At 42.0% G+C, this 27,098-nt stretch overlaps 1 protein-coding gene across 1 annotated transcript in view; it reads right to left on the minus strand.

Annotated features, from left to right (window-relative positions):
• ptprn2 (protein tyrosine phosphatase receptor type N2) overlaps window positions 1-27,098 on the minus strand; it is a gene marked incomplete at its 3' end in the record, with an annotated part of 123,636 nt that overhangs the window by 79,443 nt on the left and 17,095 nt on the right. Inside the window, exons 3-9 of the mRNA XM_083995575.1 lie at window positions 21,595-21,708; window positions 13,264-13,532; window positions 8,064-8,517; window positions 7,595-7,891; window positions 7,306-7,346; window positions 6,314-6,738; window positions 3,128-3,214 (exon numbers count right to left, since the gene is read on the minus strand). Coding sequence (XP_083851701.1) covers window positions 3,128-3,214; window positions 6,314-6,738; window positions 7,306-7,346; window positions 7,595-7,891; window positions 8,064-8,517; window positions 13,264-13,532; window positions 21,595-21,708 — 1,687 coding nt within the window. The remainder of the gene's footprint in view (window positions 1-3,127; window positions 3,215-6,313; window positions 6,739-7,305; window positions 7,347-7,594; window positions 7,892-8,063; window positions 8,518-13,263; window positions 13,533-21,594; window positions 21,709-27,098) is intronic.

Below are 27,098 nucleotides of genomic sequence, written 5' to 3' on the forward strand. Positions count from 1 at the left end.
TACCCCTGCCTCCATTCTCCCTGGCTGAAGGTTTTCTGTCAAAGATCTCAATGCATCTCAAATTGAACTGACATGATTTTTATTTTTTTTTTCCCAAGCTACACAGACCCTATTTAAATACACGAGGTGAAAAACCAGTGCCGCGGCTCGGAGATGCAGTTAGAAGATAGATAAGTTATCTTGAGGATTTCACACTGCCTCCTGTGTTATCGAATGTGTAAGCTTGGACTTCATATTAGCTCTGCTGGTGGGACATGATGAGTGTGTATGTGGAGACCGGTTGGCGGGATATTGGCAGGGGGTGTGTGTATCTGTGTGTGTGTGTGTGTGTGTGTGTGTGCCTGTACAGACTTGAGTGTGAGGATGGACTTGTGAGCGTGTGTCCCACTCCCCCTAGTGTTTCTGACAAGTAAAACACTTACGTCATCTGAGAAAGGCTCATATTATCCTCAGCTCATCATCACCCACCAGAGCAACAATTTCAGATTTCCTTTAAAAAAGAGAATATTTTGTGCTGATTGCTGTAGCAGCACGCACAAACAAAATTGTGTGCAGCATCTGAAAAATCTCAACAATATCCGAACCCTCAGCCTCCCCTTCCTCACTCTCTCTGTCTGACATTCTCCACCTCCCCGTATCTCTTTTCCCGTCGTCTTTCCACGAGGGCCCATCAGGCCGAGGGAGGGAGCACGGCCCCCCCGAAGCAGGGCGGCTCGCTCTGACCCAGCTCTCGTACGCGAGCCGCCTCATATTCAGGCGGAGGCTTTCAAACACTCACCTGCCGCGGTCGCACAGCAAGAAGCACAATGGGCTTGCGTCATGTCTTCCGTCTCGGCTATTTCTACATGAATGCGCTTTCATTACTTTGTAAAAGGAAAGAGAACGGGGATAAACAAGCCTGACAAAGAGGACATTTTCTGCATTTTGTCTTCTGTGTGGAATACCGTTATCAATATGAGGTGTAACGCAGTGGGGGAGCTTTTTTGTGGCTTTTTACATTGGCTTAATAGCTTTAATTTCGCTGTGAGTGTGAATATATGTAGTAGCGGGAAAAACCTAAGTGCATATGCTCAGCTTCTACCTTGACTTGACCTCTATGACAGCTACATTCAGGTATCACAAACACAATGGAGTCTGACTGTGCGGGCGCCTTTTGGCAAACTGGCAGTCTAAAGTGTACAGTGCCACTTTAGCTCTTAAGAGTTACTGTTTGCAATTGTACCATTGTATCAATGGATCACTTTGACACTATAGAAATCTTTAAAATTTGATGGTTTCAGGCAGGTTCTGGAGGTAAAACGAGCATATTTTTTTCCAGGATTTCTAAGCAGACTTATCAATATTTATGTGACATCTTAGAAAACGATATCATGTGAAAGTGCAAGTCACAGTTACCTCAAACATGTGTGATTGTGTGTGTGTGTTAAGATTTTCATGGTACAAACCAAGCTATGGTTCAACATAGTATAAACTCAAATTCATGCCATTCATTCAAATCCCATTATAATAAACTATGCTCTACAGTTATGCATCAGATAATCAGATAAGAAAGATGTTACATTTTGATTTTTAAACTTCTCTATCATTAATCTTGATGCTGGAGTTGAAAAATGTATCTGCACTACTTTTACTTGAGAGCAGGATCTGAACACTACTGCCACCACCACTCAATTGTACAGTGCCATATTGTCACTAGTTATTCATCAGCATCCACATAACGACATTACTCATTATGTGCATGAGTTGAGTGATACGAAATGACAGGTGGAATAACAAGATTAACTCGATCAGTGCCGGCATGATGACATATCCTGGTGTTCTTGCTCATCAAAACTAAATGTGGAGGCTGGATTTAAGGACGGAGATCAGAGCATCTCCTTGGTTGCCTTTATTTTGAGGTCACCGAGCGTGTTTTCAGTGTTGAACACTAGACACAGAACACTGTCTGACAGTTTTCCCTCTCAGTAGCTAGCTATCATCCAAGCCAGAATAGTCTGTATCCACAGTTGCAGTGCAGCCGCAGACTGCAGTGCACCGGCTTTGGTGTTCGTATGCTGCGGGTGTTTCTGAACCACCCAGACTTCACTTCTCCTGCAGGAGCATCTTGAAAGGCTTGTCAGATCTTAGGCGAACACATCTCCTCTGCCTCCTACATGGTCTGACACCAAATGTACAGCAGAACCACGGTACAAGCACAAACCAGCCTTGGTTCAAGGACAGTTCGCCCGCTCATTAATATATTAACCGCCTCCTGCTGGACTACTTTCTCTATTTCCAGCGCTTTATCTACTGTTGCTTCCCCTTCTCTCTCTTCCTCTCTTTGACTGCTCTCTTTCTGACAAGGCGTACAGTGACAATAGTGGTGAGGCAGTGTTTTGAATACAATGGAGACATCAGTATGTGTCTGGAGGTAATTAGGCCTGATTTCTCTCCCTGAAAGAAGTCAAACACTCCAAAAGGTCAGGAAAACAACAAACGCCTACAGTCTCTGGCAGTGTGGCACAGCATTTTCACACAAAGAGGTCCATGTAGTGTCTGGACAACTTTCACTCTGTTGGCATGAGCTCAAAAACACAAAATAAAACAAGTTGAAATGTTTCAAATGTGGTCAATTATTCTTTATGTGATGTGTGTTTTGTCATTTTTAAAGAGACCCCGAGGAGTTTGCTTTTGGTTATAAAAAAGTATCATATTAATGTGGATGAATCTACGTTACCCACACTTGTTAATGGGTCCATTTTCGATAAATGTATTGTTTTGTCCAAAGACAAAACGATACATTTATCGAAAATATTCAAAACTATAAAGTTATAGTTTAGTGGTCCGCCCAGCATTTCCTAGTTTCGGTTTCCCGGACGCTGCCCAGCGGGTCATGGGAATAACGTCGCCGGATTACGGTCGGAACTACGACGCCGACGGTATCTGATCGTCTGCGAACCTCCGACTTTCGTTCTTGATTAATGAAAACATTCTTGGCAAATGCTTTCGCTTTCGTCCGTCTTGCGCCGGTCCAAGAATTTCACCGTGCGCGCGAAGGCTCAAGGGAAATGTAGTGTGAAAACACTTCACTTTCCGAAACTCCTCATAGTCCCTTTAAAAAAGTGACACAAGGTTCATCTGTACGTACGAGAGCTGGGTGAGGTCTTCGGTGTGGAGGTTCAGCCTCTGCGTCAGCCGCTTCATGAGGTCCAAGCCTTGGTCAGTGGTGAGGGAGCTGGGGGAGAGACAGACACACAGACAGCTGGGCATCACGTTTGGAGGGGCACACGCACACAAGATACACGCAGCCGTTCAGGCGTTAAAACTGTTTTGTTTTTTTTTGTTTTTTTTTAGGGAGATACTGCCACAATTCATACCCACAAATGGGTCATTGCACACAAGCAAATGCTACGGTTGTCTGAATGGATGTACTGCACACATGTACACACCCGCAGACAGACACACAGGCGCACACAAACACAAACAAACACACAAAGCGCCATGCCAAGGGAAAAGGGATCAGCTGCCTCTTCAGGCTTGGTAAATCACCTGCTTTTTTTCCAGCAATGAGACAAACAATAAGGTGCAAATGGAACCTGCATGAGGTGTAATGGCTGTATCATATGGACGCGCCTTGCTCCCCCTTTCCCTCTCTCATCTTTCTTTTTCTTCGCCCCCACATTCACTTTCTTTCTGTGGCACGCACGTACGCCCAAAGTAAAACATGATAACACAGGGTACACAAACACAACGCCACGCACGCGCCCTCACGGCGAGATGAGAATAATAAGGTGCAAATGGAATGGAGGTGAAGTGTAATGGTGGTCTGATAAAGCCATGCCTCATCTCAGCTCAGTCCACGGCTGCTCTCTCACTCAGAGAGTAAATCGCCAAGGAAATAGACCAAACAAAGGCAATCTGCAGGCCAACGCTCTGGATGGAGGAAATGAGAAGGGCGCACACACACACACACAAACACACACAGAAAGCTACTTTTATAGCTGACAGCTTAACCTGGAACCGCTGGGACTGCCAAGCGACTGCAAGGTGACATGTACCAAGAAGTCATGGACCATAATCAGACAGTGGTCGATTTTTCTTACCACGCCATGGCAGGGAAATGTGAAATGAACTGGGAACCAGTTGCATTATCATTTAAATGGCGTCTATTAGGTATGTGCAAGTGAAGCGTTATGCTGAGATATCTTGTTTCGCTTGGATTTGAAAACCACATCACAATAGCTCTTCCCCTCAAACAGAACACAGAACAGTGTACTGTGCATGAGTGGCTGATTCACTCCACCTTTGAGAGAGTGGGTGGTTCTTTTTTTTCTTTTTTTCCCTCCACTTTTTTAAGGGGTTTTGAAAGTTAAAGATTCACCGAAGCAATTCCAGACACGTTTGCATCCCTCTGCGGTAATTCTAGCAACTGGAGAGCTCCAGGAGTGACTTGGTTGTTGATGCTAGCACTTTTCCCCTTGGGTTTCTCTCTGTCTCTCTCCCTCTCTTCTATCCATTCCTTTCGCGCACACACACACACACACACACACACACACACACACACACACACACACACACACACACACACACACACACACACACACACACACACACACACACACACACACACATGGACACATCATCCCACCTCTCGCCTATTCCCCAAACCCCCCACTACCACCACCACAATGTCAGGAGCTGTCAGATAAGCAGGTTTGCGTAGCCTCTCTGCAGGGTGCGAAGCAGCTGGGGATAACAACCATGCAATCATGAGGTCTGCAGCAAACACAGACACCTCTATAGGCCAACTATAGGTGTCCCGCTAAGTGGACAGAGGAAAGGCACGGAGCGGGACGCAGAAATGTTTCACTCGGAAGGTGACCTATTTCTTTCCCCTGGCACATACCCACTTCTATTGTGTGTTTACGTCTTAATCTGCGTTTCTATACGTGTGGCGATGAGGTGACGAAGACTGTACGCGTCAGAGCTTTATGAGCCCGCGCCTCTTGAACAGCTGAAGGACAACCCACTGACACTGGACTTGATAACGCCATAAAGGGATTTGAGAGAGGGCCAGGGGCGAAGACACAGTCGATAGGAACTTATCTTTGCTGAGCCTGAGCTGAGTGAGAGGTGAGCGAGAAGGAGAGAGGGAGAGAGGGAGAGAACTTGGCTACCCTTCCTGACAAAGTATCATCATTAAAGCTGTAATACAGCACAGTAATACCCACACACTGAGGGACTTATCATCCCTGCTATTGTAATCAGGTGCAGCACACACTAAGGATTTCAAACTACTGTATCCTTTTCCATAAAGACGTGAATATGTGGGTGGTTTTGACAGAAATTGCGTCTCTTAAAGGCAGTTTTAAGTGACTGAACAAAGCAGACATATGCTCGGTATTAAGGCCTGTAAAATGAATGCTTTGAAACAGCTACAACAGTGAAGCTCACAACTGGCGAGTGGAGCAATAAACTATAATACGAAGCATCTACGAACGACATAATAACCACTTATGAGAGAGTGGCTTTTACAAGGTTGTCGGCGATGCTTTTTGCATATACTGCAGGTTTTGGAGTACAATAACTACAGGAGCAGAGGTTATTGACATACAGTAGATTAATGTACTTTAAGTCACAACAATACAAAACAGAGCTACACTTGAAATAAATGTAGTTCACAGACGTACAGGTCAGGTTTCATCTATAATGTAGCCCTAGACATCTGCTGCAGCGTGTCTCCATCTAATACTGTAAACCAGCACAAAGCAGTTTTTTTTCTGTAGTTTTATATATTTAGCATTGACCAAGGTCCCATACATACAACAGCATGTAAAGCTGAAGCAAGTCTGCAACATCCCCAGATTGGTAGTTACACAAAGACACAGTGCTCGATTGGAAAACAAAAAACCAACAACACTAATATTAATAGAATAAAATATACCCTAATGAATTTAATTCATTAATGCAATGATGAATAACATGCCTTCACGAATTTAAGTCATCAATCAATGTAATAATTATTTGATGATAATATCCATCATTTACATCTATTATTTGTAATTAATACATACTGAGATATGTAATCTAATTCCTTATGCTTGTCATTATGTTGACAGAAGTAAGTGAAACTTCCCATATGCGTGAACTTTCTTGGTTGTGGAAATTGATTCTGAATACTGTGGTTTAAAAATAGCATTACAATCTGAATCACTGTTATATCAATTTCTTATTATACTGATATCAAGAGGGTCCATTTTCCTATATATCTCCAAAGTGATTACATTGTTGGCACTTGCTACAAGCTAACGGGCACAATGTGGATTATACTCACTCTGAGCTGGTGATGATGTAGCCAAAGTGTCTGTCCTTCCCTCTGCTGGAGAACTCCTTCACCCCCACATGAACCAGCTGAGTTTTGACTCTCATGTCCTTCTTCTCCGGCTCCTCCAGCTGCTTCTTCCCCGCCGGGGCCTGAATCCCCTGCATCCACTTCTCGATCTCGGAGTCCACCTGAGTGTCGGGGACCTTCGCAGCACCGGTTAACCGCAGGGTGGTGCCTTCTTTTGCAGGCGCGATCACGGTCTTCTCCTCATAGCGGTGGGATACAGGAGCCTGACTCTGCATCGTCCGGCTGTGGACACTTTCCAGTCCAACCATCTTCTGTAGGGGAGCCAGCGACCCGCTGTTGGCCTCTGGAGCACCACCGAAGGGCTCCATGTTGAGGTAGTCCAGCAGTTTGGAGAAGAAAGCTGCATGCTGTGTTGAATTAAAGATCTGTCTTTAGAATAGTGAAGGAGTTTTCTACTTAATTCAACCAATATATTACTTTTAGTTTCCTTTCAGAAGACATTTTTATTTAATTCTGAAGAAAAATGAATTAATACCTTTAATAGAGAGACTAATTCTATTTGAAATATCACTGATTGAAAATGTGTGATTTTGTGTTGCATTCACTGATGTTTTTGTGTCTGGGTGTTGGTTCAAGGTAATGTCATCCTTTTTCCCTCCAAATCATTAGAAAAATTATTAAGTTTCTTCCTAAAAGTTAAAGTTAAATACACAGCATCATACCATATTATATTCAATTAATTTCACATTTAAAGTTCAATTTCAATAAACATACTGACTTTATACAACAATCAAGTAAGTTTCTTAGATCCTACAATTGTGACTTTTGCTTTCAAGTTCCAAGAATCACAAAGTAACAGTAGTCTGCACAACTTATTTGAAGTAGCATTCAAAAGTGGATAAAGTCTAAGTTTGGACATGTCTCACTCCCTGAGAAACCAATTTGTTGGTTGAGCAGAGTAATTTTAAATTCACCTTGTCAACAGGCTCTTTGTCTGCACCGTCTATTTGTTGGCCTGGAAACAAACACAATGTATGTGAGCAGATTGTGTGAAGTTTTCCTTTGTGTTTAGCAAAGAAAACAGTCATGACTCAAAATGAAATACTCAAAAATACTTCTGGCAGCATCATCTATGAGGATTATATAAACAAAGCATTATGGAACATTTTTAAATTACAATGCCTTGTACTGTTATATCTATGACAGAAAATAAACACAGCTACTTCCACTGCTGCCAGCCTTTATTCTCCTTTACACACCCACCTTGCTGTTTCACTCTGAGCGAGTCTTTCTGGTTTGGATCCTGCCCTTTGTCTGATTTCAGATCCTGGTTTTGATTCAGTTGCATGGCTGCCAGTGGCTCCCTGTTACCCTCCATGTCCCCCCTGGAGTCAGCAGCTCCGAGTCCTGGCTGGGCCCCAACCGCGGGCTTCTCCTCACGCACCTCCTGCAGAGCCCCTGTGATGACCCCAGCCAGCTGGTCCAGGTCATTGCCCATTAAAGCCTCCATGTTGATGCTGTGCCTTCCCAGCTGGTTCACCACATCCTGGATGAATCGCTCTGGGAAGGAAAGGGAGAAGAACGACCCACAACGTTTTCAAAGTGGTACTTTAATGTGTTAAAATGAAGACACATTTGCCCCGAAGAAAGCAACAATCAAAGAATCATGCAAATATAAAAGCAAGAGCGCAAAATATCAGCAACAAGCTATACAAAAAAAAGTCGATCTTACCATCCATCCCGCTCAAAGGCTCTTTGGCAGTCAGTCTGTTTGAGCCGGCCTTGAACAGCAGTCTGTCTAGATTAGGCCTCTGGGTTTTGGAGCCGAAAGCCAACGGAGACTGAAGCTTTGCATGTTCACTTGGAGATGGCCGGATGTAGCTAAGGTAGTGGGGGTTTCCTCTGGGCCTGGAAGCCTCTCCACCTGGGCTGCCCAGCTGAGCGCCTGGTGCCCCGGCAAGAAGCTGCTCCAGATGGCTGGAGAGCAGCTTGCTCCTTCCTGGGTCTCGGTCGGCGTAGGTTGTACTGAGCTTGGGGTGCCTGCCCTCTCCACTCTGGGTAAAGACTTTGGTAAGAGGAGGTTGGCCGGCTCCTTTCTGAACACTGTAGACATGGGTTTCCTTCCAGCCCTGCTGAGGTTTTGGCCGCCTGGACTCCAAATCACCATCAGACTTGATGTCTTCATTCTTTAACAAAACATGATCATTTAGCACATGCAGAGAGTTGTTACTACTGTATGTTAGCCACGCTAGCAGCCTAGTCTACAGATGGCAATAATATTAGCTCAAATTAGGGTCAAAAGGAATTTGAGCTTGTAAAGTAAAGTGTTCATGAGTAATTCCTACATTTGTAGCTGTAGATCAACCTTTGTGAGCCTGTAAAATAGATCTGTATGAGTAATTCAAGTCTGAGAAAGTATAGAAAAGGTTTGTATTTGTAGAATATAAAGAAACTGGGTGAATAAAATCTGAGGTTACACAAAGACACTGAAAAACCTTTTGTACAAATTCAAAGCAGAAAAGATGTGTGTGAAACTCAGAGCTCAAAGTTCCCACACTGTGTGTGACACTGAAGCAACAAGTTTGAATTTCAACACTGTTTTTACAACTGATTCTGATTGGACAATAGCAGTCCTATCAATAGGAAGAGTGCAATCATAGGGCATGTAGTTCAAGATTTGTATAAATTGGTCTGCAAACACACACAGCACACAATGACATGGTTATCCTTTTTTCCAGCATCAAATATAATCAAACATCAGGGGTTATTTATTGGTATATATATATTAGTGTTGTCACGATACCAACATTTTGGTACCGGTATCGGTACCAACATGTTTTTCGATACTTTTCGATACTTTTCGGTACTTTTCCACATAAAAAGAGAACACAAAAAATTTCATTATTGGCTTTATTTTAATAGAAAAATGTTGGACCATAAAACAGGAAATCAGTAAACAGTTACTGCTGCTGCAGGATTAACATTCCATCTATATTAATCTGAACTCTTCCTAAATTAAAAAATGTCTGTTTAAAAATGAACATCAACTTGTTTTCTTTGCATTATTTGAGGTCTGAAAACACTGCATCTTTTTTTGTTATTTTGACCAGTTGTAATTTTTGGGAGAAATTGTTATCAGTAGTTTATAGAATGAAACACAAATGTTCATGTTACTCAAACATACACCTATTGTTTCCCATATGTAGACCAAATTGATTCTGTTCCCCCCACCCCCATCAACGCAATATCGTTCCGTTAATTCATCTCTGCGTAGCGCTGCTTCGCCGTGCTCACTCACTCACAGAGAGAGAGAGAGAGAGACAGAGACAGAGAGAGAGAGAGAGAGAGAGAGAGAGAGAGAGAGAGACACAGAGAGAGCATGCAGCCAGTGGTGATCCGCGGTAAAAACAAAACTTATTAACGAGGCTGTGGCGGCCGTCTCTCTCTCGCACGCGGCGCACACACACAGACACACACACAAACACAGGCACATGGACAGGTGGCGCTGTAACGGTAATGATAAAAAGCACCGTGCTTCGTTTGTGACTCGCTCTCTCGCTCCTCGCGGCTCAAATTACAATGCGGCGACTTCACGCGGCGACGTCACCGCTGCTGGCGGCGCAGAATGAAAGTACCGGTCCCATCTAAGCGCAGTATGGTACCGTTTTAAATGCGTTAGTACCCCGATACCAATCTAGTACCGGTATACCGTGCAACCCTAATATATATATATCATACAGTATTACAAGCTCAAAATCTTTTTGATCCCAACGTGATCTCACCGTTTTACTGTACCACCACCACTTTGGTCCGAACTGAAATATCTCCACAACTGCTGAAAGGGCTGGCAGGACATTTTGCACAGACATTTATGGCCCCAGGGTGTGAATCCGACAGACTGCGGTGATCACCTGATTCCTGATTCCTAGTGCCACCAGCAGGGCATTTTTTATCACTTATCCAGTGAAACATCTCACCACCTACTGGACGGCTTGAGACTCGATTGGATTACTTTGTCTTATGTGATAACAAATTGAATATATTTGGATTTTGAAGGATTGGACATCATTAAATACGCAATTTAATTACCTAATCTTTGGGCTGTAGAAAATGACATTGTATTTCACAAGCTTCTCACCTTTTAGGGATAATTATTAATTATTTGAGAAAATAATCTGCAGATTAATTGATATGAAAATAACCATTAGTTACAGCGAGTGTCAGTGTAGTAGTTCATCTAGTGCCAGACAATAATATATCATTGTCTTGTACGAGGGGACGTTCACATTCCCCATGAAATGAAATGAAATGATATGTCTGTTTTTATCCTTAGGCCAAAATGCTTGCAGAGCTAATGACATTTCTATCAGCCCGAGCTGTATTTCATGTTGAATGCTAATTAGCTAACATGGGACACGTTACACAGCACCTTCTAAACATTAGTATGTTGGCATCGCTGTTGTGGACGTGTTAGCCTGCTGATATTCGCATTTAGCTCAAAGCCTCAAAAAGCTGCAAGTGTGGCCGTAGACTCTTGGTGTTGCTTTGTTCATTTCTGCAAAGCTAAAGTGACACCATTCATATGATAAATATTCAACTCTGCTTCAGGTCTGCAACATTTTTCCCCCCACCATGAGAACATTAAACAGGTTGTACTGGGTCAGCATTGTTGTGACAGGCTTTAGTATAAAAAAGAGAGGCAACCTGGGCTCGACTAGACAGGACAGGATATGAATAGGGATTCTAGATCAAAGACAACTGCCCTTGGAAATTGCATTATGGAAATCATAGATGAGATAGTGTCACTCAAAGAGTAATTTCATGCATTTCCACAGCACACAACAAACTTTAAAAGCATATCCATTCTGTCAGGGAAGTAGCAGCAATCCCTTATCTAAAAGGAAAAAATTATGAGTCATCTGATTTCAAAGTTAGCCATATGAGTTGCTATTTGACACACTATCGCATTACAATGTTCTGTCACAGAGGTATTTAGAAGCCTTTTAACCATTTGGCACTGTAGCTGGCACCAAAATGTGTGATTTTGTCATTTCTTCTCTCCGAGGAAGAGAAATCTCGCCTGAATCATAAAGACCCACGCTTCAATTGAGCATACAGTACAGTATCCGATCCACTGAGCAGCATTATTATCCATGTCGCTGCCGCACTAATACTAGCTATCTCCCTTGGTGCCATTTTCTGTCCTTCAAATGTATATAGAGAAAATGTCAGTCTTTCCAAGCCCGGCATACTGAGAGGCCATAATGGCATTAGCACAGCGAGACGGGTGTGCTCTGCCATTCATGCTAACCATCTTTGCCTTTTTCCATCACACTACACAACAAAGGACCTCATCTCATCAATAAGGAAGGTCCTGAACTCTTCAACTTTGCATTATGGCTGCACTGACACAGCAGCAGGAAGCGGCCCGGCTATGAAGGATGCCGAGCACATTTCACACAAAGCTGGGGTTCCACCCTAAATATGAAGACTGAATAATGTAAAGAGGTGATGGAAGATCTTTGTGTAAAAGGGTCCCTGCTCAGTGGGAGAGAGGGCGAAAGACAGAGGGCGAGAAACAAAAGCAAAGCAGGGACGAGAGGGCGACCCCAGCAAAAGACAGATACTGACTCTTTCAAAAGGAAAAGGAAGAGGCCCTTCCATAATTTAGCCAAGGAAAATGTGTTTGTTTACGTATGCTGTGTGGGCCAATATTTATGACTCAACCCTTGACCTAGATTCTTCTGTATATCTCTAGCCAAGCAGTGAAATCATAGCATTAAATACAGCTTCTTAAGAGGTGATTCCAACTATTTAACGTGTTACTTCCTACCAGAGACAGATCTAGATAGTCATAAAAGACACTGATTTGCAAATGGATAAAATAATGAACATCTTTAGTGGAAAACTACTTTTATATTTGGTTAGAGAATGGCAATGCCAGGCCATAGATGCCTGGCTGCCTACTGGGACAATAACCACCAGACTTTGGAGGAGGTCTTCAGAAACACTTTTATATTTGATGTTTTATATCTAAGTAATATCCCTTGTGAAATAAACAAACCAAAAAATACATGTATGAAAGCCATAACTCACAAATAGTGAAAGCCCCAAGCTCTGAGAAGACTGGATAGACATAGTTTACCAAATACAATGGAGAAAGTGTACACCACCATTAACCAATGTATTGTTGATGTGCACTAGTTATATCAGACTCAGCAGCTAATACTTAAAGGTAGTAATTATGGGCATAACTTGAATATTACCATTCCTCCAGGTAGATTTTGTGTATCTTGCTAGCAGAGGTGGATGCCTCTTTTTTCTTTCTTTGTGATCCAAGTGTTCAAAGTCTAACTGTGAGACTGTTAAGATGTTAGAAATCTTGAATAATAGTATGGATGCCTTGAAGATGAATCTGTTGCAAATTGACTTGGATGTTTTTTTAAAACCCTGCTGGTTTGTCTGTTTCCTTCCCTTAAAGCAATTTAACTTTGCTCTGTGACGTATAAATGCGATGTCAAATATTTGTAATTGTCTTTAAGAAAATCCTCTGGATCTTGAAACATTTGAAGCAGCGGAGGCTGAGATATCTTGACTGCTACTCTCAGATCTCCCATTTCCCATAATGCAGCTAGATGGCAAGTTTTCATCAGACCCTCCCTGTCACCTAAATGCTCTTGTCTTTTCAACCACACACCTCCAGTGTGTAACAGGTTTTGTTGGAAAAGGTCTCAAGTTAAGATAACCCTGATGATATCAATGGGGTTATATTGTTCAGAACTGTAGAGAGCTCTGTCTCTCTCTCTCTGGAGTAAACTGAGCTTCACGTGTAAAATGTTTTGTGTGCCTCTTAATTTTTCATGTTTAGCATACTTGTCATACCTGTCCAATGTCATCAGTTGGTACAAGTCCACAGTGTAAAGGAGTCTTACCTGAACTTCCTGAGCGCCGTCTCGTTGGACTCCTGGTTGTCCGACTACCTCGGCCTGTGGCAGGAAGCCCAGACCTGTCAGGTACTGATGCAGGTTTCTGCTCAGCTCTGCATGCACAGGCCTCAGTTTCACATCTCTGGAGCTGCTGTAGGCGCTCAGCCGGTCAGGGGGACTCGGAGGCGTGGCTTGATGGCGGAGGGGGACGTTTCTCAATTTGGAGAGCTCTCTAGCAATGACCTGCTGGGTGATGTCATCCTGCCAGGTTAAACCTGAAAAACAAGAGGTCAGATTTAATTTTGGATGTGCAGATTTCTCAGGTAAAGACCTAAAACAAGCGCAGTGAAGCCCATTCGGTCAGAATATTCACTGATGCACATTAAAGACATAAAACTGCGTACAAAACTCCACAAACTGCTCTAGTGTCCATGTCAAACATAAATAGGAGAGGGAATAAAACCTAGGTTAGATAAGTGAGGGTGATTTGAATAATATATGAGAAAGCCAGAATAAGACTGTCTCAAGGTCCTGGGAAAAAAAATATACAATATTTACTCTATAACAATATATAAGATAGATAGATAGATAGATAGATAGATGCCTTTTATTGTCCCATAGGGTCACATATGACACACAATATACACACCATGTACACCACCAAAACATAAAACCCACACACATTATCACACAAACAGGAAGAGCGGTCTGTACAACAGGTTATAGTGGGAGTTTGTTGAGATTGCAGAGATATATATAATAATATAATATATTATAACTCTAAAACTGAAATTTATATATAAAGGAGTTCTGCTGGAGGCTGTGCATTTAAAAAATGGCTGACCATTTTTGATATTTCCTGAGCCTGTCCTTAATTTTTTTTTTCATTTTGGCAAGAGATTGCTAAAGCGATGTGTAAGAGGAGAACTGGCTCTTGCTCTTTTGTTATATGATACCTGGGCAAAATCCTGGAAAAACTTATCAACTTTCAATTGTTTCAGTCCTTAAGCCATCACACCGAAAGTACAAAAGGAGAAATTGACCTTTACTTATAACTATAATATCGACATTTAAAATAAAGTGGGGGGGAACCACTATATCTTCCATCTGACTTATCCGAACATATAACCACATTTTCAGCTCACTCTGCTTGTGCTTGAATGTGCACGCTCTGTCTGCACGCCCGCGTAAAACATATGTTGGCTCATATTTCTCTCTGGAAAGTGTGTCCTTAAAATAATAGTGTAGTAGCTCAGAAACAGCTTAAGACTAGGTTTTTCTGGTCAAATGTACAATTAGTTTCCACTGCCTCAAGAAAGCAATGTGCCAGACTACTCACCATTTAAGACCAACACATCATGAGGCACAGATGACTGTATTTGCTATAGAGCGTGGGTGCTGAATAGGAAAATGACAACTGCGTTGCTGTGAAACTAGCAAAACCTCTGTCTGAGTCTAAGGTAGGGCCCCGAGTCCATTTCCTTTACTCTGCGGTAATTGTTTACTTTGTAGTTCTCTCAGCGCTGCAGAGTAAACGAACAGTATAAAATAAAACAGGATGAATCAGAATGGTAGAGCAGAGGAGGTCTTCAGTTGCAACACAAAAAGGAAGCTAGATTACACATGCACACATGTACAGACACATGTATACACAGACGGGTACACACACATACGTAGGCACACACACACACACATACGCAGGCACATACATACACACACACAGCACAGCCAGTCAACAAGCCCGGGGAGAATGTCACACTGCAGCCTGACGCCTTGCCAACATCTCTGCTAATTGCCAACACATAGTTGGGATGCAGAACTCCTGGGCAGGGGCAAAGCGTGGTGGTGCCAGGACCAGATGGAGCTACCCAAGCAAAAAAGATACCCAAAACATGGCCCCATTCCCAGTGAGCCAAGAGGCACAGCATTCCATCGGCAAAGAGCATAGAAATACCAGAGATATTATACTTTTTTTGAAGGAGCCAAGATGTTCACTGATGACACTTCCATCCTGCAGAAGCATTTCTTAATGCTGAAAGCAGCATCAAAGTAATTATGGAAGTAATTATGCCGTGGCGCAGGCTTAGATTCCTAGCTGCCACATACCTAACCTTTTACCGAAGTCGTCTTAAGAAACAATGCAGCTCTTAATGATGTGGACAAATTTAATAGCAATAAACTAACAGCCTGGGTAGGGATATGTGGGGAAAAAATGAAAGTATCAACACTGCAGAATGTCTTCATTAGCCTGGTTTCTCACCCATAGACTCTGGGTATTCTCATAGATATTCATAAGCACCAGATGAGGATCTGAGCAATGCAGAGCAGCTACAGATGCCTCCAGTCATTCTTGGCAGCGCTGAATGGAGCACAAAGCAGCGTATGTTGTCACTGTTCTGGAACGCAGCTCAGCCATCCATCCGTACAACAATGACAGTTAACTACCCGTGGCTTACCCGATGTGGGGTATTTTTCGCTATATATATATCGCTGATGATCATTTATGCTATCATCAGTGGCAATGGGGGAAGCAGGTCTGGCTTCAGCCCTGAAGGATCCATATGGTACCTGTGGTTAACTGCAGCTGGTTAAATGGGTTCAGAGTAAACAAGTGATGGTGCCACGACGCAATGAGGGTAGCTTCATTGACTGTGACACCTCTATCCCCTCCGTCTCCTAGGGGAGGCACTCATTTCCATATACACCATGTTTTTGTGTGTCTGTGATGGGCACACTTGAGGGGAAAAAGGTATGCTGGCGCAAATTACACAATCAAAATGAGCCTTTTTGTGAGAGAAAAAAGTCAGGAAGAAAAGTGGTGGGGCCTTTACGGTTGGATTCCTCTCAATCAACCTCTCAGCTGATTATCCTGGCACTGAGGAGCTAAATGTTATGCAAATTCATCTGTAAGTCCGGAGAAAGAGCAGGTTCCATCACCAAGTGCTGCCGGTTTTTGCTGCCTGTTAAGGGTAGCACGCCGTCTCAGGCAAATGCCTCGGTTAATTAACGGCTTGCCATTAACGCAACAGCTTTCAAACAAGCAAGATATTTCTGTTGGCCTTCTGTCTGTTTCCTGTGTTACAGAGAGGAGAGCGAGGGAGAGAGAGAGGGGGCCTCCTAAATATTCAAAGCCTATTAGATGGGATCCTGTCTACATGTCTTGTTGTTTCATCTGGTGTTTTTGAAATGCAGATTTTCCCCTTTCCTTTACTTCTGTCCACCAACTGATTTTAAAGGCATTAATGGAAGAGAGCGTGAATAATTTAGCACTAAGTAATGCCTTAATTAGTCAAAATGAAGCGTGTCAATTCAAATATGACACATAAATTCAATCAGCAGTGCAACGGTGTGGCAGACCCAAAAATATAAATACATTTTTAAGTGTCATTTTATTTCCTGGAAGAAGTTTAAGCCAACAATTTCAGCAAAAATGTTAGGAAGTACTGTATCTTTGTATTCTTTGAATATACCGTATATTCTTTTTAGATTCTAGGTTGTAGGATCTTGTTCTTGCTATCCACCATGCTAAATGATGAATCTATATGTTTCTTTATTTTGAGACAAATATATTATCCACTATAAGTTGAAATACGGTAGTGTGTGGCTGCACAGTGTGAGTCTGTAATGACTCGCCCCCGCCCAGAAGGTCGGGGAGGTTTAACAGGATGTTATTATGGTCTCTGTTGAGTGCTGTGAAGGTCGTCTTTGGACCAAGCTTCTGTGCATTACCATTGTCAGTGATTTCATCTGTTGGAGGGATTTCATATAACCAATATAGTAAAACATCTGCAAGGACACTAAAGTCTATTTGTCTGTGTGTTTAGTGGAGGAAATCTGCAGCAGGTTTTCTTGGAAATGCCCCTGACACAAACCTGGACTCACAGCGTATACGATTCAATAAAAAGCTTTCTTGTTTTCCTCATAACAACTCAGCTTTTCACACAGCATGGTACTGTAGTGTGTCAGTGTGTCTGTTCTCTCCGGTACCATCTACTATAGCAAGGTTGTCAAGGAACAGACAGCGGAGAATATCAGGTGAAACAACCTGAGTTTTTGTTGTTTGTCTGTCGAAGAAAACACGCCTGTGCAGGAAGTGAAGTACGAACACGTCTAACGCGGTTTCAAGTAGCAGTGGAGTGACATGATGTCAGTTTATGCTCACTGATTCTCCCTGACTGACCATTCCTGTCAATGGAACTAATGCAAATGTCAAAATGCATCATTTTACTCGACTTGTCTGTGCTATGAGAGTATCTGCCGCTGTGCACAAGGTCAGGAGGTCAAGCGTCTACAGGTTACTGAAGTTTAATGAAGTGTATCAACAACGCCGTCGTTGCAGGTTGACATGATTCTTTCTGATCCTCTGAGCTCCACAGTAGATAAACACAGTACACATGACACTGTTGTCCCCATTAGTTGTCGTTGGGGCTTTCGTTGGTGTAAGTCAGCACAACAGTTTTTACCCAATTAAATAAAATGTAGCCCAACAAGGCGTAAAACGGCTCAATCTGGCAACACTGACTTTAGTACTCTATAATAAATAAAATGTAATTAAAATGTTCTCCATTCTGACAGAAGTCTTGGATGGGTTGGATGCCTTAGTGTGGAAAAAAAAACTTGGGACAGACAACACAGTGGTTGGATTCATGCTGATTGTTCTTATGTTCAAACAGCATGTTTCACTTTTACAAGAGAAAAGGATTTTAAGATGAGGAATAATTGATGAGTTGGGCAAACGTAGCGCGATCTAACGCAAGTCTGGCTGAGGCTGCTGGAGCATAAACTTCCTGAAATCGAGTAAAGAGACAGAGTCGCTTCTTACTTGAAGCTCTGATACAGTAGCATCTTGGCTCCCATAAGGGTGTCCTAGTCCTGAGCAGAAATGTAAATGATAACTCCACAAATTACTGTGGGGAGACCCTTGCATTTGGAAAAATAATGGCAGAAATATAGTTTTGGCTTACCTTAGAGAAGATACAGACAGTTGAAGAAATGCTTTGCAATTTTGGGGGGGTATGTTCTTGGTGTTTGCAAATGCTTAAAGAAAAAGACACCACCCTCCAAACTGTGCTCCTGTTAACCTGTAGACAACGCATCCCGATGTGCGTAACCGGCCTGAGCAGAAGAGTGAAGGTAAAGCGGTGAATGCAACCAGAGGAAAAATGTTTAGCACTAAGTTGTCAATATAGTAGTAAATGTACAGTGTGGGATGCACTTAATGAATGTTTCAGCTTCTCAAGACCAATAAAAGTCCTATGTTGTTACCCCAGCTGCTGGAAACAAGGTTCACTGTAGATTTTTTGGCTGCTCAGTTATCCACATTCATAGGAAGTCACATTAATTAGCTACAGTAGAGCAAGTGCACTGCACAGAGTGAGGCAGGCTACATGAATTAGCTGCCATATCAATGTCTCACCTATTTGTTTAGTAAGAGAACATCCGATACAAGCTTAGACCAACTCACATTTATCCTGTACATCTTGATAGTTGAATTATTCTTAACTGTAATTTCACGTGTGTCTGTTAAAGTGTTTGGTTTGGAAGAGAATAGAGGACGGTGAACATGGGGGAGCTCAGGTTAGTGAAGCTAATTAGTCATTTTTTAAGCTGATGAAGTGTTTATCTCATTGTAGAAGCTGTTGTCAACTTTTAATTTTCAATAAATGGGGTGAGTAATTTTCTGCGGTGTGGAATTTCATTTATTTTTTTAATATTAATTTCAACAGATAAATGTCAAAAGCAATAAATTACGACGGAAAAGACAAACGGGAATAATCCTGTCTGCAGTGATTCTAAAGTCGTTTTATTCAAAGCTGTCCTGACGTGCGTGAAAATGGACCGGCGTTGCATCCTCACTGACACCGACACAACAGCATCACGGTGCTGAAAAAACTCTAAGGGGGGGGGGGGGGGGGGGGGGGGGGCGCGCTGACAGTTGCTAAGCTATGATTGGACAATCACAGCTCAGGGGAGGGGTTTAGAAAGCAGTCAATTAAATGCTCCATCATTTTAATATATTGTACATTAAATCAATTTACTGCAGTTACCGAGTTAGCTCATGTGTGTATCTCCATACAGCCACAGTCTACACAAACAAACACACACGTTTAGCAGAGACCATAATGACTCCAAAGCAAGATGACAGCAGCCTGGCTGTGAAATGTGTAGACACACTTTGTGGCTGCACACGGTGAATACTGAAGTTGCTCGGCCCTGGTTGCTGTGTGTGTAATATAAAAGTCATTTTCAGTTGGATGACAGTCAGACATTCAAAAGGTATTGTTGTTAAAAATTTAATACCAGACACTGTGCTCTGCAAAAGGTGACACGTCCAGACAACCCAAGCCCTTTTGTCCGAGGGTCAATTTCTATTGATCTGAATGACATTGGTGTTGTGCAGTGGGCAGAGATTGTGTGATTTCTACCTGCGTCTCTGATGCAAGATAAAGCGGATTGTAAATCGATTCCATTGATGTTCCTCTCCCCGTTTTTTCCTCTCCTTCATCTCTTCAATTTAGGTTACAGTACAATGGTCTCAATAACCCAGACCGGCCTAAAAAAAAAAAAAAAAAAAAAGGGTCCCCCACGTTTCAAAGATGACACTTCAATTGCTGTTGAGCTGATAAGAATTACGTGCCACCAAGCAGCAGCAGTGCATTGTGGAATCATGCGGAAGATAATACTCTGCGTCTGTGGATGTGATTCTACAAGACAGAAAAGGGGAAAATGATTCAAAGTGATGATGTCATGTCTGCGGCATCTGTAAACGGGCGTCTAAAAACACAAGGTCAGAGAACAAGTCTCATGATGAGAAGCATCTAAAGGATTTAACACCTCTTAAAATGGAGTAGCAAAAAATTACACACCGGATCCCTTCTCATCCTCCTCACTCTCTCTTGTTTATTCCTGAGCAGTAATTAGAATAAATGTGTGGTCTCGCCGGGCTTAATATTCATCACTGCATTTTTTTTCCCTCCTATTTTTTTTTTTTTTTTGATTTCCTCTGGCCGACTGCTTACTCTTAATGATTTTCAACACTGGTTCACGCCTGTTAAAAGATATTAAGCTCAGAGTGGCCTGCAAAGCCAATTAGGTTTGGAGGGCTGAAGTTTCTGGTCACGGTGTGTGTGTTAAAGGTGTCTACTGCCCCCTGGTGGGACACAACTGCAGTTACAGGCTGATATTGTATGTGTGGAGGGAAAATGTTTCCTCATGAGGACATTTTCCATTAACACTATTTTTACGAGGAACTGAACTACATAATTGGTACCGATTACAAGATTATAAAACTCTGTTTACAAGAGATTGCTGACTCCTCCTTATAATCCAGACTAAATATCCTTTCAATATTTAGCTGCAATATATCTGAGTATATGTTGAGTTGTAAATCTGAGCAACCTGATGTGCACATGCTAGATTACACAAGTCTAATGATTAAATTAGAAAACTTGAAACTGTGTCTTCATTAATTCAGCCATCATTACAGTAGATGCCTCCAGTCATTCTTTTTTTCTCTGAAACGTCCAAGGAAATGATTACGAAATTACGAATGTATTATCACTTGGGTGAATTGTTGCTATTTCATGAGCAAAAGGTACCTTTCCAAAAAACTACAGGGTTTCTGCTGAGAAAAAAGACAAGTCAGAGCCATTTGTATAGCTGTTTCAGTAAATGAGTCGATAACAGCCGAGTGCCTGGAGGCTCCAGTCACTTCTCTCTGTGTTTGACACTGTTGCAACCAGCAGCATGAGCAGGCCCCGTTCGCCGCAGCCGGTAAAGGACCTGATATAATTGATTAGATGTGTTGATGAGAAACTCAACACGGCTCCAGGCTGGAAAACTAGATCCACTAATTCTTATATTCCGACTTTTGCTTTATTCATAATGAGCTATATGGTTACTTTTGTCATTAGGACATGTTTTATGTAGATGCGTCAACCCCCCCCTGAAGGTGTAACCCATTATAACAAGCATATTAGCTGCTGCCATTGATTGAGTAGGAGAAACTGTCTGATGTGTTTAGCCTGCACACCTCACGCTTACTCACCCACAAAATTAGCTCTAAATGTTCTACCAGCATACAAGCCAATTAGATTGGCTGCTGGTGATAGGAAATGATGGCAAAACAATGGCCCGATATGAGTCAAATGACCTGGTCAGGCTCAGTGGTGTTGAGCAATGCCAGCCAAAGAGACAGCTTGACTTATTTGCTTTGCTTCAACACAACAACAGCGGACGAGCTTTTGCTGTAAGCCCTGTACATGACTGATAAAGGCTGCTGAGGAGAAAAAGAAAAGAAGTTCGGACAAAAGACGGACAGGCAAACAAACAGTGTACCTCTGTGAGCCAGTTTCTGTAGGAGGATCCTGAGGCGTTGCAGAGCAGAGGAAGAAATATCGTATGTGTACAGGTCTGCACTGGCCAACTCCTGGCACCTTCCAAACACTCCGTCTACGGGGAAAGAAAAGGAGAAACTGATGAAAGCAGGTTCACATGGGATGTGTTTTTGATAGCTGAGAGTGAGAAATATACACAAGAATAACTTTCCAGCATGTTTGTGATTGCGGTGATGAAAAATGAAACCCACCAGCCCGGATGAAATGTTGTAATTGTGTGTGGCACCTGCAGTGTCTCTGTACCTCTCACTTCCTGTTTTGGGGGAGCTAATAGCTGACATTTTTCCTCTGACAGCACGGCGATAAGCAGCCGTTCATGGCAGGAAGGACTTTATCAGGGACCCTGGTAATCTCCCTATCAGCAGGCCTCCCGCCTCACTCAATACGGGTTGCTAGGCAACCCATGCCACAGAGTCCCTATCAGTCCTATAATTCAATGGCTCGTCTAGACCTCTGAAGGATGGTGAGGCTCAGGGGGTCAGGCAGCAGTGTGTAGATGCAACGCCTGGAATATAAATGACCTGCGTTGTCACCTTCTCTCAGCTGGAGAGATAAATCCATGCATCTTGTTGGCTAAACTCACAAAATGAAAGTCCACCTCACAGATGATCTCCAGGGGATGGATCCTGCTCATTTGATCAGAGCCATTTCCTCCCGTGTGTGTGTGTGCGTGTGTTCATGTGTGCAGTCACGCACGCTACTATGTCAGAGCATGTGTGAGAATGCCACTGCGATAAGATGGGATCTAATGGTGTGAATCAAGACTTTGTCATGCACCACAGCATCCTATTAATTAGCCCCAAGATGTCGGACAATGGCAGCAAACATCAATGGTACAATTGATGCTCATTGGCATGTCGGACAATGTGGTGTGTGCACAATAGTGACAAAAGTGATGTCCATTACAGTACATGCAGCGATTTCCAGTTTTCTCCTTCAATGCCATTTTTACACAAGGAAAAGAAGGAGGATTTAAAAATAGATGAGTATAAACTATTTCTCACAATGTTCTTCTTTTTATGTATTGAGGTTGAAAAATAGAAATATTCCATTTTTAATTTCATCTGTTTAAACATCATCAAGAATCATTTTTCATCTTTGAGTGAAAAAATTTAATTACAGTGCCATGTTGGGTGTAATATTCAGTGACTGATAATTACAAAGATAATAATGTGATGTCAGATGGCCCTCTAAATTGAATTCTTATTCCAAACTACAAGCGGGTGTTTTACCCATTTGCCTGTGACCCGTTAAATGACAGCTCTGTACAGGAAAAAAAAGCCCATGGGAGGCTGTGAATTAGCATAGACAACACAGGCAAACACTCCGCAGTTATTTTGAGATCTTAAGCAGCGCAGAGGAAAACTTCCCACGTACAGACGCATGTGTCTGACTGAATCACAGGACAACAATTGTCTGGCTACTTTCCGCCGACAATCATCCTGATGACTGAAAAAGGCTTCTCAGAGCTCTGGTATCATTTATTCTCCTTCCATCACGTATTATGTAAGAAATGAAGGGAGGCTGCTGACATAACCAGTGGCGGGAAACTGTTAAATGTTTGATGTGCTGCATCCCTCATGGTATCCATGGCAATTGCCACTATTAAACATGTTACTTCCTTTCCCCGTTGTCAGGGACATTCCCGCTAGCCACCAGAGACACACACACACACACACACGCACAGGGGGTTTAGTGCATTAAAAATAGAAGTCAGGGGTGCTTTACAACAAAGAAATCCTTGTTTGGTGAATATAAACAGTCGACAGATTTATCGAGGTGATACTGAGCCATTCAGAGCGACATGCATGATGAATCACAAAGCAATATTCTGTCACTTTATACTGTGTATTAACAATTGAGATTATGAAAACAAGGAACAATGGTTTATTGTAGTTGACAGTTTGCATGAAACAGTATTTCTTCTATTGCTGTGATGGCTAAAAACAATAGTTTAATTTCAAGCTTGGAGGAGCACAGCATGTAGTAGGACAGGAGAGGCCTCTCTTCAGACAAATATCTGAAAGTATTTCTTAAAATATGTCAGTGGAACACCTCCAAGGCTATTTGGGAATGAGGCAAAGTCTATCAAGCACAGGAGTGGTTTCCTAGTGATCATCTGTCAGGTGATAGGAAATATTAAACTGACAATAGATCAATTTGTGCCTCTTTACATGACACCAGTCGCGCTGTCATTGTGACGAACAAAAGGCAACTGCAATGCAAATGAACCTTGATCAATGTTAATCCATAATGTATAAAGGAAGGCCACGGAATCAATCAATCAGTCAGTGCTGTGTGCAGTCCCACAAAATCAGTAGAGAGCTGCTACGCCCTGATAAGATGCATGTTGACAGAAATAAAGAGGAAGATTTGCAGCCCCGCAAAAAAAAAAAAAAAAAAAAAAAAAAGGTAAAGAGATCTAAACCCAGACGCCGTCTCTCTCTTCCAACTGTGACAGATGGAGTGACACCCGGCTGTTGCTAAAGCTATTTAAACTGTGAAGGCTAACGCTCTGGGATAAGAGCAGCAAACACTAAAGCTGACAGTTTACAAAGCATTTCTAAAAAAGACGACGGTACAGCCAAAGGAGGGGAGGACGGACCCAGGTGACAAATTAAGATGTATTGGAACAGGTGTATGAGCCACGCAACTCAATTCATGAAAATGAATGGGCTCAAATCAATGCACCGAGACCGGCCAGATGTAGTCCACTAATAAAGAAGCACGCACAAACGAAAGCTAAAGTGATCAGGATACGCTTAATGAAGAGTTTACAGATTATTCACGGCTATTTTATGTGACAATTGTGGCTTTGAAATGATAATTACCTTCATGCACACGCTGCAATCTACATGTAAATACAGAAATTAATAAAGATAAACCAGACTCAGCGCTACATCAAACATACTGCCTGTTGAATTTGGCTGCATGGGCGCCGTTTAGCTCAGTGGGTGGAGGCTGTGGTCCTCGCTGCGGCCGGCCCTGTGTCGAGTCCCGGCCCAGACGACCCTTTACTGCATGACGTTCAACCTCTCTCTGCCCCCCCATTTCCTGTCTCTCTCGACTATATGCTATCAACTGAAGGCAGAAAGCCCAAAATTATACTTTAAAAAAAAAAGGATTTGGCTGCAGAATGTAAATAGTTCTATTATGTTTTTATGTTTACTTCTTCCATTATATCTTCACATCTTTCTCCCCCCCCCAAAAAAAGCTTGTGTTTTTTAACTGAGCACTCCATGTTTTATTATTCTTAGATTTGCACCTACAGCAGTGGTAATTGTTTGGGGTTATGGATTTTATAGTGGTCACTTTGAGTGTTTATGCTGCAGTTGCACTCATTGCGAGCTTGCGATCAATAGCAGCATCACCTAGATCGTTTAAATCTAAAATACAGTGCAGATGTTTCAGACAATATTGGCCCAAGTGGAGGCAAGATAACCGCCAATCAATAAAACACCACTGGTTAAGTGTTTAATAGGAGCCAACCGGTGCCCTCTGGGAGGCGCGTAGCACTTATCCACTGTACTTTAGCTTAGCTTATCATACCAGTAAGCCACAGACTCCAGAGAGTTGCATCAAATTAGTTGCATTTCAAGTTCAGGTTAATCACATAGCCTTCCAGAGGATATGTGTTATATGGGGATAAGTTTTATTTGTGACAATAAATCAAATCAAACTTAACCTCTGGGAAAGTATTTCCCTAAGGTTGGAAGTAAAGATCTGAAGAGGGTGGTTCCAAAATGAGGCATGGCAGCATTCGATCAGATGATACATGGAGGATAGTAATTGGCCTACTTAATCAATGACACAATGAAATCTAGAGTAGAAGTGCATCATACTGAAGGTCAAAATTGCCTCTAATCTGCTGCTTCTTTTACCCTACGAGAGACTTCCACCCCTTGGAAGTTTTCATATCTATCTTACAACATTGAGTCTGAGTAGATTTCAACCAAGCGATTGATATTGTATTCACACAATACTCAGCCTCTGAAGCTTGTAACTCTTTTATAGTCGTCATTAGTCTCTTGGTAGAACTCCTTCATACCCTGTGAAGACTGTCTTTAGGTGGACTCAATTTCTTAATGATTGATTTAATTGCACATGAAGGGATGATGTATTTGTTTGTTTTGTTTTCATCATCTATTTTATTTCCACGATACTGACTCACCAAAATTTTGACACAAAAATCTGCTGACTGTTCGGCTAAACCCGTAGCCTGAAAAAGCGATTACCGAATCATAGCTTCAAAGCGAGCCTGTCAAAGCTTTGCTTTTCTGCACATGCCAAAATGATTTGCATGGAACTGTTAGTTCACAATACTCTGTGTTTAACGAGTTAAGAGAGTAGTGAAGTGTCTTTATTTTGTTCTAGCATAAGCTGCAACCATTACCATTTCCAGCTAACTAGCTTACAGTCTACAATGTTAACCAGGTCTCATCCTCAAATCCTTTCTCTTGTGAGGCATCCTCTCTGAAATACAAACACTAGAGCATATAAATAAATAAAAAAGGGTGTTGTTAGTCCAAGCATGTGTTTATCCAAGCATTATGTTCCCTGCTGTACACTAACAATATTACTTTATTTCTGTGTGTGTTAGCTGGGTCATTAGCTCTTGTGGATTGCCTTTTCTCATGCTTTCTGGACTCCATCTTTTGTACCTTTTACAATTTGTGGGTTCTCGTTTTAAATAAATCAAAGCATCAAGAGTTCATTTAGGGACAGCAGTGTAAACCAACTCATGGTTGCATCTACTGTAGCTACAGCTGGTAAAAACCTTTTGGCAGCATCCATTTCAGCAGTCACCATCAATGAGACCCTGACTGTGTTTACTTCTGTCTGTGTGTTTACTTCTGTCTGAAATGGAAAACCCACCAACATTATATCTGTATGCGCTACAATAAAGTTGGACAGGTGAAGAAGCAGTAGCTACAGGTTAAATGAATGGCCCATTGGCTATAGCATCGTTTACAGTGCTGTGAAAAGTATTTGCCCCCGTCTTGAGTTGTTACTTTTTTGCATATTTATCACACTTAAATGTTTAAGATCATCAAACAAATTTAAATATTAGACAAAGATAACCCAATTAAATATAAAATGCAGTTTTACAATAATGATTTCATTCATTAAGGGAAAAAAAACTGTCCAAACCAACTATGAATCAAGAAATCACTTCAATAGAACCTGTCTGACAAAGTAAAGTAGGCTGATGCATTTTATATATTTACTTAGGTTATTTTCAAGTTAAAATTTGTTTGATGCTTAAACATTTAAGTGGGACAAATATATGTAAAAAAGTAATAAATCAGGAAGGGGGCAAATCATTTTTCACAGCACTGTAAATTAAGAATTGTCCTATAGTATTAGGGGGTAAGGTCTTATCCAAACATATATAATCACTTTTTATTTGTAATTAATTTCGATCACTTTGTAGAGATCTGTTTT

The sequence above is a fragment of the Trachurus trachurus genome (assembly GCF_905171665.1).
Source record: "Trachurus trachurus genome assembly, chromosome: 20".
In the NCBI taxonomy this organism is placed as follows: domain Eukaryota; kingdom Metazoa; phylum Chordata; class Actinopteri; order Carangiformes; family Carangidae; genus Trachurus; species Trachurus trachurus.